Source organism: Strix aluco, chromosome 5 (genome assembly GCF_031877795.1).
Source record: "Strix aluco isolate bStrAlu1 chromosome 5, bStrAlu1.hap1, whole genome shotgun sequence".
Classification (NCBI taxonomy): Eukaryota; Metazoa; Chordata; class Aves; order Strigiformes; family Strigidae; genus Strix; species Strix aluco.
This window is the reverse complement of record NC_133935.1, coordinates 61,257,327-61,269,825: the sequence shown is the minus strand read 5'-3', so window position 1 is coordinate 61,269,825 and position 12,499 is coordinate 61,257,327. Positions and strand designations below refer to the sequence as shown.

The following is a 12,499-nucleotide window of genomic DNA, read 5'->3' as shown; positions in this document are numbered from 1 at the left end:
ACATCTAAAGCAACTTTAGACTTTCTTTTCAGGGGAAAGGGAGTTACTTCCTTATTGCTACTAATAGATAACATTTTAACATCACTGTATTTTAAAAAAGCGGAAGTTCATTATTAACACACTAGTGTGTCCAGCACCATCTGAATCCTACATTAAGACTTTCTGTAGCTCTTGTGAAACACCATCAGTTTGTATTAAGCCATATAATATATGCACGTGATTCTTATACAGATTGTTAAAGTGACCACATTATGCCTTAGGCTAAGATGAAGTTTACAAATGAGAGCTGATTGAACATTGTTGTCACTGTCATGCCTTAACAACTGCACGATTTACTTCATTATCAGTCACACAACTGCTATTCAGTGTGTCTTGCAGTTACTGTAAAGAAGCCCTTTCACAAAGTGCTTGCCCTTCAAGACAGGCTGTTCTAACAAGCAAAGAAAGAGTCAGCATAAAACAATTGGTGGATAGGGAAAAAATGTGTCCCTGAATGGCAGATAGCTTTCTGGACTATCACCAGTCACACATGTAAACAAGAGATTAGATGAGGTAAATGGTTAATTCCCAGTTTGGGGGCTCAAGGATTTCCTTCAGGATGAGGGTGGTTGAATAACTTATTTAAAAAAAATATGTCAAACTGGCAAATATTCCTTCACTGTCACCATCTGCCCCAATTACATTTTCTTCAAATAACAACTGATTTCAGCTTATCAGGATTTAATGATCTCCAAGATCTGCTGTAAAAGCTGTTTGTTTTCCAATACTGAAATGGTTGGCTCAAGAAGCTAATTTAGGGTTCAGAGAGGTTATGACTGGACGTAGGACATTTTTTTTTCTCAGAAATTTTTTTTGCTTTATAAGAGTACTGTATTTTGTTACAAGAATTCTGTCTAAGATAAATCCTAGTATGCCTGAAGTGTAAAGAGAGAAGTAAATTTAATTTTAAAATAACATCTAAAACTTTCATACATTTAAGCTAAGGTATGATGAAAACTGCAAGAACAAACATACTCTTCTACGAGTTTCCTGTCTGCTTCTCATACCTCAACAAATAGGTGATGATGAGTTAACCTTATGAAGTATTCTGTTGTAAAGCCAATCCTAACTAACAGACTAACTACACAAATTAAAGGGATAAACATATACAACTCCAAAGCCTTATGTCAGAGGGTATTTTACATAAAACCAGAAAAAGACCCCCAGGAAAGTCCAGGACAGATTTTTAAATCACTATTGATTTTGCATGGAAGGAGCTCAAAAACATCCATTGTGATCTGCTGTGCAAAGCCCTTAAGTAGACCAAATAAGGTATATTATATACCTTTAGTAAGGTATATAATCATAACAAAACAGCTCCAAGACTTTTTGAAGCTTTCCCATTACTGCTACATCTGCAATCTGAATCCTCAAATGCCATTATTTGCTGTTGCCTATTTTAGTTCAGGAAAATTCCTGTTCACAGAAAAAATCAGTTTGAGCTCTGCCAAAGCCAGAAGGTTGCTATGAAAGGTATGTGGGGAACTTGTCTAACATCTGCCTGATATCCAACTCTGAAAATAACTCACTGAATATTCACAATCAACAAAATAAGGCAATTCCTCAAAAGAAAGCACAGCACAGTGCATTTTATGCTTACCAAACTATCCACATCTATGCTTGAGTTTACCGCCCACTGCAAGGTTCCCATGATGTTCATAGCTAAAGTAAGAATTATGCCAACTCTACCTGGTCCATCACCTGCAGAGAAAAAAACACATTCAATTTATATGCAAATAAAAATACAATAGAAATCAGAAAATTAGCATCTATATCTTAAAACACATATTTACATTCTCTCTTCTTTTATTTCATGGAGAAAACATGGATTTCTTAATTATACAAAGGACTGAGCGCTTAATCATCATTAAGCACCTGTCTTTGGCACTGAATTCACCAGAAACCCTGATCTTGCTTTGGCAGAAGAAACAATTAAATCTTGGTACTTAAACTGTAAACAGAATCAGGCCTCTGTAATCTTGATTTCAATTTCGTTTTTCCAACAGATATGAATCTGTGAAATTACTCTTATCTAATTAAAACACCACAGATAACAACTTTAAAATTCAAAATAGTTGTGCTAGTTTACATCTTCATTTCTTGAACAAATAGAGGACATGTCTCCTTACTGTTTCACAAAGATGCAGATATAAATTCTTTTGCTTTAATTCTCTGCTGTAACAATGATGGGATTTTCCAGGGATTTTCCTTTATGAGTTCATACAATACAATCCAAGCATTTAAACTACCCCACTGTTGATTTTTAATCTCACTATGTGTTAAAATGAATTGAGAATTTAAGACAAATGCCTTTCTATGATTTCTCCATTTCTTCTATGGCTTTCTTCAGTAAACTTCCTCCTGTTTTGCTTATAGACATCTCATTATCAGAGTAATTACAGGAGTAAACAATACAAGCAAAATATTCCTCCTGAAAGATGACAGATTAAGAAAAGGAATTTAGTGATGCTTCAAGGACCTATTACCTATAATAGTAAAGTTTACAATAGTGGCAAGATGACAAATTTTCATGTTTTTAAAAAGTGTTTATTTTCTCAAATAAAATATCATGAAAAACAATAACACAAGAAACATTTTTCCTAAAAAGCCCCAAACCTCTAAGCACACAAAGTAAAAAATGAGAGGGGCACCAAGGGATATTGTTTGCCTATGAATTTTAGGGGAAGTTAAAGTCTCCTTTGTAACAAAAGTACTGCAGGAGCTTATTTTCATACAGAAGTATTTGTGTGGTTGGATTTTTTTTTCTAAGAATCAGGAGAGCTCCTTATACAAGAAATAGAGGATAGCATTTCATACACAATACAATATTAGATAAAATGTACACTTTTATATAACTCCTTTTCAACACTGAAGTATGATCAAATTTGGATATTGTTAGAACCAAAAACCTCCTGCACAAAATCTGCATGTTCTTGCTCATCAGTGACCACAGTATTGAAACTGCATCCACATCCTGCACACAAAGTTTAGTGTAAAACTTAGGAGTGGAAGAATAATGCCTGAGAATCAAAACCAAAAAACTTACATAACAAAAGCGTAGAATTAAAAACCATTTTTGAAGTAATCTGTAGTTAAACCTGCTGAGTTTTTCCACAGAACTGAATTATTCCAACATTTTGGGGACATTATTCTACTATCCTCTGCTTGTTTGAGACTGGCTGTGCCTGGCAGTAGGATAGTAAGGTATAGAGTGATTCTCATTCATGTACTGGGTTTACTAGGAGTGGTGAGCCATTTTTAAGGGAAGTTTGAATGGAATTTGCAAAACTTCACACTGGAACATGGGTCAGTGGGTTGGGAATTAGAAAACTGTATGACTTTCTGCTATTGATGTGGCTTTAAAAGATCGTTAAAACTTTGTATGTCTTAGCCATTTGCAAATGGGAGGAACATTAACCTCTGTTTACTAAAAAACTTTGAGTTATACAGATGATAATCAACATCCAAGCTTTTCAGTACCCTAGCATGGTTACATTAATGTGACTTAAAACACATGATTACTTTTACAGCAATTACAGTCAAGAAAATGAAAGTTCTGTCCCTTCAAATATTATTTTCAGATTAATCCCTTTAATGAGTCCTCTACTACATTAGATTGAAGATAATGGTGAAATCTCTATTTTATTTAATTGTGTTTACTATTATGACATACTTAAATCAGTTACTCCAATGTACGCTAAATTTTGCAACAATTTCCCTCAGAAGTTTCTAAAGCTGAGCTGTTAAACAGAAGCAGAAGACTTCAATTTCAGTAAAGTTACCATACCTGTTGTTATGATAGAGATGAATGCCACAGCAACAAAAAAGACAACAAAAATAATTTCTATCCTCATCTGGAACCAGCGCAGCGTTGACAGGTAGAGGAACCAGTTTGCCGTGTGTAGGTTCAGGGCTTTGTGAAATAAGGTCTCAAAATACGGCTGCCGCCCAAAAGCTCTCAGTGTCCACAGCCCTTTTAAGCTTGTAACAAGATGGGTGAATATTGGACTCCGAGCTGTAAAGTGTTTAAATTAGAAACATCATAAACACTCATAAGCAAATATCTTTGATATAATGCAAATACACAGCCTTATGCTCTAACAACAGTACAACTATTGTCAGTGTTTAATTTACATATGCTGTTGGAGTACCTGACTGAGGCAATCCTATCACAGGATATATAACGATAGTCTTTGCATGAATGGGTTGAAATTCCATTCAGTGTATTGCCAGAAAGGGATCACATTAATTCTTCATAGTTAGCACACTACTTGGGGAAGCTCCCGGCCTGCTGTAAAATGACACAAGAGAAAGGTGGCTCCTCCCCAGCCAAAATGAATTCCTGCAATTCTGATAACTCCATCAAGTGAATTTTTTTTAGTGCAGACAGAATACTGTAATGCTTTGGATTCAACTGTACTGACATGGTAATTTTAAGCAGATCTTGCATTACATAAAAAGTGGTGAGCCAATGCTGGATCCCTATGAACATCAAAGAAATTTAGATTTAGATCTGAGGAACTTCAGAATTACACTTAAGTAAAAGGGAAGACAATCATCAGTTAAGATTCAGGACTGATTTGCTGAGGATCTGCCAGTTTGTTGTAAAGCCAGGCCACAGTGCCTGATTTGCGAACCCACACTTCAGAATGAGGTTTTCCATTTTGTTGGGAACATGTTAGTCTCTTAAAGGGGAAAGAGGAAGGAAATTTAGTCAAATAACTTATTCAGAAATAAGAATTCTTTGCAGACAAGATATATCCATTCTAATTTTTTCTTACAAAGAAACAAACTCACAGGGCACATACCAAGTCTGACCCCAATTTTTCAAGTTATGTTTACTCTCAAGAAAAGTGTATATCAGGACTTTATTTGTTTTCAGCTGCAGTGGTGATAAAGCCCCAGCTTTAAAAAGATCTCCATTGATCTTTGGCAGCAGAGCACTCAGTATTGGCTGGATCAGTAACAGCACTGGCTTTAAGGATGTGTTCTGCTCCGAAAGACAATGGCATCTTGCAAGAGAAAAGGCAAAGAAGAGGTGAAAGGGTGAATCACTTCTCAATTGATTTGTTGTGGATTTAGAAGTCTACCAATTTTGCTGCTCCTACCTTCAGATTCCAGTTGTTTCAGCTGCTGAGAAGTGTGGAGGAAGTATGCCCTTAACACAATAAAGGCTGCTATCACAGGCACTGATGCCAGGAAGATGTAGGGTTGTAATATTGAGACTACTGTTATAGCGCCAATCACAATCAGTATTAACTGTAGAATGAAAGAAAAATACTATTGATATAGTAAACTTGTCATTTTATAGACTAGATTGGTGATGAATCTCCTTCCTATGGCAACTGTGTATTGTTTCAACAAACATAAAAGTGCTAACCTAAATAGGATTTGCAGCTGAGAACAAACCTCCATGAAAAGATCATGAATAACTGAGACCAGATCCATAATCTTTTGGAACAAGCTGCCACCTTTCAATAGATGGAAGAAGTGTTTTCTGTAGTACAACCAGTATTGCAGGATTCTAAATTATGAAGCCATGCAAAACCAATGGCAGCTAGGCACTCACTCTCCAGTTAAAACTGTAAGGAAAACACTTGCAATATCTGAAGCCACCTGCCAGACCTACCAGCGCTGTCCCTGTCTTGTCTGGACTAGGTGTGCAGGACTGTCAGGAGCTGAGTGCCAGACTCCTGCAGGTTCTGGGCCAAGCAGTTTTTCTGAGGGTCAGAAAAAGTGGGAAGTCATACATCATCACTTGCTTCAGGGACTGTAACACACATATGAAACTAGCACTACTACTCATCCTGATCAGAAGACAGGAAGTAAGTCGTAAGAGGACTTGTGGTATGAAAAATTTGCAATTTCAGGAGAAAAAAAGATGTTTTAAGGTGACAGATGAATCAAAAGGAAAAAAATAATTCCAGAGTTAATCTATTTCACCCACTAAAGACTACTACCATTCTCATAAGACCTGATCCTCAGTAGCTCCAGAAAGATTTAGCTAAATCAGTGCCTTTACTCTAGAAGCATCTTAAGCACTTAGACTGTTTTGTCTCATACCTAAATGTAATGAAAATCAAGTATATCAGCACACACAGAATAGCAAAGCTCTGCTTTGTATCAGGATATTACCTTTCACACTAAACATCTACTTCAAACTGCAAACTTATCAGCCTTAAGCAAACGCAAATAGAAAATTTGGACAAAATTATGAACATCACATTGAAACATCACTGCAAATGACCAATCAGCAAAGAAATAGATGGAAGACAAAACTAATTTCACATTAGGAAGAGACCTGCAGTTCATGCTTTTGCTACTACATCCACATAAATTCAAGGAAGGATTTAAATTCCCAGTACTCCAAGTCAGAGGTCTTTCACAAATAGGTAAGCATGTTCCAGGTTTCCTACACTTTTTTTTCATCAGAAATCTGAGCAATGCAATAGCAGCATCAAAGTTTATGAAAAAAAGTTACTGTAACAGCTGGACTAGTTATTTTCCTCATTTCTCTTAAAAGAATGGTGACATACGTGGGTTATGCTTGTGCAGGCTGTATAGCACTGGTCTGTAGCAATGCAAGAATGGATTTGTGTTCACTTATTATTTCAAACTGCAGAATTTAGTACCTCTTGTAGCTCTAATTCTTAAGAAGTGAATGAGCTGTTTAATTGATATTAAGCCAAGTTATACAGCTCTCGCAATACTTAAGATTACACAGTCACACAGCGACTGCTTTAATTCCTGTTTCCGTCATTTACTCAATCTTTGCAAAGGCCACCATGATGCCATATTGTTCTCACTGCTGGTCCAACAGTGATTTCACTAAAAAGTTGAATATGAAAATCTGTATTATCTCATAAACTCCAAACACAAAATAAGGGTAAAGTCAAACAGAAGATGACACCTTCTCTAAAAAGGCAATAGCAAAACTCAACACACAAGCCAGCTACATTGGCATATGGTCAAGGAATGTCAGCAAAGGGCCCATGCAGCCCAGTTAAGAGCCACAGTGCTGCGCTGCAGTGACCCAGGTGCTGAGCTTTCAGGCCTGGGACAGAGGCCAGATGGGGAGACATGTTCCAGTACTTTTTCTGTGTCACCAGTTTGGAAAACGCAGCTGGTGGTAGAGACAGAAACTCAGCGAGGGTTCAGGATGGTAATGACTGCAGCAGCCAATCTGTCTGACCAATGGGGATTTATCGTTTAGGGAAAATCAGTCATGACCATAGGTATAAATGTCCAGTGAGTTCAATATGACCTTTTGAGTGTGACTATATTAAACCTTAGGGACAAGCAACATATTTTAGCAGCATCTCACATGAAGGATCTCCAAGAAATTATGACCTCACTGTAAGCACTGGTAGAAAACCAAGATGGATGTTAAAACTAGTGGTAATGCTACTGCAGTCATTAGCTGCCTACAAATCACACCCAAGATGTACAAAAGCAGGTCAGATGGCTGTCAGAGAAAACACTACAGATGTTATCTCTTGTCACTTATGTAAAGGTTGATACTGCTTCTTCTTTTATGGGCAACAGGGTATATCCCAGTGACTGGAGAGTAACCCTGGCCTCTTTCATCCTGAAGCCTTATTCATCCTGGATGAAAAGCCCTGCTCCCTAAAGGGGAAGGCTCCCTGATATGTCTAATGCCCATAGAAGTCCTAAGGGAAACTATGCCGTGACATCCACAGCTGCAACAGAGGAGGCGGCAGTGTCCCTAAACAAGGAGTTAGCCAGAGTCATCTACCAGCTCATTCTCATAGAAGAGGGAGTAAGAACCAGCTCTAAAATTTTGTGTCAGATTCTTGGGAAAAGCTCAGAAGCCAGAAGGATGAACTTATGCAAACATAAACTGAAGGCTAGTAGAGACAAAGTCTCCATCTCCACTGGACTCAGATTTAGGCATCCCAGTACATTTAGAAGCTAACCTTCTCTGTAGATCTCTGCAGCTGGGAAGAAATAACCACATGCACCAGTACAAGCTGGAGGCTGACTGACTGGAAAGCAGTTTTGCAGAGAAGGCCTTGGGGGTCCTGGTGAACCATGAGGCAGCATCCCCCTGCAGCAAGGGAGGCCAACAGCAGCAGCATTGTCAGAAGATCAAGGAAGGTGATCCTTCCCCTCTCTTCAGTACCAATGAGATGGTATCTGGAGTGGGCTCTCCAGTACAAAAGAGATGCAGACATACTGGAGTGACTCCAGTGAAAGGTCTTGAAGATGATAAAGGGACTGCAGCATCTCATATGCAAGGACAGGCTGACAGAGCTGGGATTGTTTAGTCCTAAGAGAAGGCTTAGGAGATCTTACCACTTTGTATAAGTATCTGATGGTATTTATTATAATTATATTTTATAAATTTGTGTATATATACAAATAATTTTTAGAAATCATATATATTTTAAAATTATATACTATTTATATAAATACCACTAGGTATTCAGTGCCTGAGACAGATTATTCTCAATGGCACCCACTGGAACATAAGAGACAATGGGCACAAGTTGAAATGCACAAAATTCCATTTAAACATAAGAAAAAGCATTTTTATTGTGGGGCTGGTCAAACACTGGAACAGGTTACTCAGAGAATTTGTGGAGTATCCATTCTTGGAAATATCCAAAATCCAACATGGCCCTGGGCAACCTGCTCTAGCTGAACCTGCTTTGAGCAGAGGGGTTGCAGAGGTCCCAGGTCCTAGGTCCAGAGGTCCCTCCCACATTCTGTGACTCTGCAATAATCAGCACAGAAGGAGAAAGTCATATGTATAACTTTTCTGTATCTTTCAGAAGTCTGAAACTGCCAAACAAGTCTGAATCTATGGAGAATCGGAAGGAATTTTTTATGAAGGGATGACTGTTAAAAAGCAGTCAAGATAGTGGGTAGGTTCAATGATCTTCACCAGAAGAACCTGGAAAGACAGGGCAGCTTATCATTCATGTTCTGGAGCCTCTGCTGTTGAGACTGAGAAGACAGAGGTGAACCTATGGAACATTAGAGCATAAGTTAGCCTCTGAAAGGCATCAGAACAGAAGAGCCAAGTCTAGGCATTTTCCTTGTCCTTGAAAACATGAAAAACACGTCAGTTTCTTGTAGAGAGTTTGAAATGTGGAGACAGACTAACTAAAATAATTTTGGAATAACATCCCTATGGCAGATCAAAAATATCAGAAACAAAGTGGTCACACCAGAAAAGACAGTAGTGAATCCTGATCACACTGAAGATGACATTAACGATTCAGAGATCTCAATGTCCATGTTTACTCCTTCAGCAAATCTTCATGATGTTTGCAGGACATGAAGTAGAGCTGCAATGTCCTTGAACCTCTTCATGTGGAGCTGCACTGGCCTCTCTAAAGTCATGAGTCAAAGTTATCAATTACTAAAAAAGATACAGGGAAAGGCATTCGGTTTTATCAGACCATCATGTTGGTATGGACTGTAAAGCAGAGCAAACTCACAGATGGAGACAGGCAATCTGTGCAGCAGAGCATTTGGGTTGATTAAGTCAGTCCTGCACACCTCCTAAATAAAGGAGGAGAGGAACAGGAGGGCTGGGGAAGATTTGCTTTTATTTTTTAAAATTTCTGGGAACCATCTCTATCTGAGGAAAAGCTGTCATTGCAGCATTAGTGGTGGGACACTAATGAGGGATGCTGAGATTCACACAGAGCCACTAAGTCTTAGAATAGGCAGGATGGGGAGCAAAGAATGCTATCCTCCTTGAGAAACACTGGAATTGCCTTTATCTCTGTATTTCTTCAATGTTCTCTTCAGGGTGGATGAATTGGAAGGTAATTCAAAACTCAAGACTTTGCAATGCATGGTGTTTCCCAGGAGGTATGCTGGAAACAAGTCTTTCCATCCAAAAAATTAAAAGTTTGCAATTCTACCACTCTTAGGCATGTAAAATTCCTCCAAGGAGCAGAGTCATCTAAAGCTTTCCTTCATCACAAGTAGTTATCCAGTGCTTGACAGACTCAGCTTTAATCCCAGAGACTCAGGGGAAGCCACAAAGATGCAAAGCATAAAAGACAAAATTAATCAGTCAAACTTGTGAATGAGAAAAAAAAAAAGACAAAAAAGAAAAAGAACTGCCTGGCTGAGAGTTGAAAGCACATCAGCATGGGTCAAACTGCCCAATAAGGCAGGCCTGGAAGAGTTTCCACAGAACATAAAAGAACAGAAAAACCAATAATATATTCAACAAAAGAGAAGTAAATTAAGGGTGATGCTAGCAAACTGGGTACGAAGGAGGCTAAGGAGGTAAAGTCATGGAAATGACTGAATCAGTCAAAGGATAGCATGAAAAAATAATTAATCGTGAGCAAAGATAACTGAAAGAAACTAAAGAATGCCCTATACACCTTTGAAGTTGTATGTGGGCAGCAGCAGGGATATTTGTACTGTAGGGGTCTGCAGGGCAAAAATATTTCCAAGCCTGAGTACTAGAAGTGGTTTGCACAAACAGTGGAGGTACACATATAGGCAAGTACTCAAAAAAGAAGCAATGAAGTTGACTTACAAGATAAGCAGCTATATAAATAGATATACAGACTGGAAAAAGGAAGAGGGATTTAATTCCAGTTGTTATTTCTTCTTATCAATATGATTTGTTTTGCATGATGTACAACTGAAACTTTACAGTGCTATAAGACAGCTAACTTTAGAACTTTTATTCTACAAACCTGAACGAAGTCAAATACTGTAAGTGGAAGTAAGTCATCCAGTACTGCCGTATCTTTTGAGAATCTGTTAAGTATACCACCTATGGATTAAGGAAAAAAAAAAAAAAAAAGTCAAACATTTTAACACCCCCAAAATCCTACTTATATTACTTTAATAAAAAGTACAACTGCTTCTGAATACAATATATTAGGGATAAGCACAAGATTTTTTATAGTACAGGCAATTCCATTACAGTTTAGTAGAGTTACAGCTTCTTTCCCCATGGAGAAATTTGGCTCCACCACTTCTGTTTCAGCTTTTGGAATCTCAGAAAAACCCCAGGAAAATGTAATAAAAACGAAGAAACATAATTAAACAGGACAGAAAGAGGCACAAAGCACAAAGTCTGTATCCCTTATGCAGCAGGCTCTGCTGATACACAGATAATTTGCACATCAGCATTTGTATGAGTTTGTACACCAGTTTCTTAGCTTCTGAGCAGAATTACTGTATTAATCACCAGGTAACAACAGAATTAAGAATATAATGGGAAAATGAAGAAGAAACCCTATGTTGTATTGTCATTTACCAGTGCCTCCTGTAATCTAGTACGCACCAGTAAGAAGGGTATGGGATAGGAGCTTCATGTACAGCGGGAGATGGAACTTGTTGCACCAGTTATATAATGAACTCTGTATCAACTCCAGAGACAAATTTGAATACACATACCATTATTCAAACTAACTGGTGTTTTATGTCATTTTAGTAGGACTACTCATGACATAAAGCACTATTTATCATCCACACCTGACTCCTTGTCACTCACCACATAACTGACTACATCTTTTCTATTGCAGTTTTAGACAAAGTCTATTCATTAGAAGCTATTCTAGTTTTACTGCCTCAAACAGTTAACAGTTAATTTTCTCCAACTTAGAAGGTGATATTTCGGAATCAGAATTGACAACTGAAATATGTCACACTTAAAGTACAATCAAGGTTCATTAAAAGATTCACAAATTACTTTATGCAGCAAACTTTTAACATTCAGCTTGACTGAAAATATAAATGGGAAACAACAGTATCCTTTAACAGAATGAAAACTGCTTAATTGAAATGAAAGCCATACATGAGTCAATCAGTTCCCATCTCAGTTACCTGCTTTCCAAGAGTTGAATGTTGACATAGGTGCATGAAGAACTGCGTGCACCATCTTTTGATGAAGAGTTTTAGACACTGTTATAAGCGTATGCACAAGGGGCAAACCTCTGAAGATTCCCATGGCAAGCAGGGTATCTGCCACTCCCACATAGATATAAATGATGTAGTAGGCACTAGTGTCAGTGACAATCACAGGAGGTTTGTCAGAGGTACTGTTTTCTGATTGTGTTGCATTTGCTTTCAAAGCTGTCCTGTGTGATGGAAATTAAAAATAAATGCATTACTGGAAGTTGCATTTGTTTCTCTTTTATTTTCTCTACTAAACAAATAGTATTGCAATGTTCATTCATTTTAAAATTATGTTAATGGTTAGTTCTATGTATTTCCAGTAATTTTTAAAATATTATCCTGTGTATATGAAATATAAATTATGAACTATCCCATGTTCCACTAAGGCAAAACTACTCTCTGTGTGTTCAGGGGTCAAGGCAATAAATGGCTTATTCATCTTCTCAGATACCTTTGGTGATTCAGGCACCTAGCAGCATTTGTAGTAATTTCTGAAATCAGTTGCAATTGTGCAATGAAGGGTTCTTACAAAGATGGAAATTAAGCCATTGGCATA

General features: G+C 37.6%; 1 protein-coding gene across 1 annotated transcript in view; it reads right to left on the bottom strand.

Annotated features, from left to right (window-relative positions):
• The window catches only part of CFTR (CF transmembrane conductance regulator), a 91,681-nt gene that overhangs the window by 24,928 nt on the left and 54,254 nt on the right, over positions 1–12,499 (bottom strand). The window contains exons 17-21 of the mRNA XM_074825474.1: positions 11,872–12,125; positions 10,734–10,813; positions 5,148–5,298; positions 3,827–4,054; positions 1,640–1,740 (exon numbers count right to left, since the gene is read on the bottom strand). Of these exons, the coding sequence (XP_074681575.1) occupies positions 1,640–1,740; positions 3,827–4,054; positions 5,148–5,298; positions 10,734–10,813; positions 11,872–12,125 (814 nt within the window). The remainder of the gene's footprint in view (positions 1–1,639; positions 1,741–3,826; positions 4,055–5,147; positions 5,299–10,733; positions 10,814–11,871; positions 12,126–12,499) is intronic.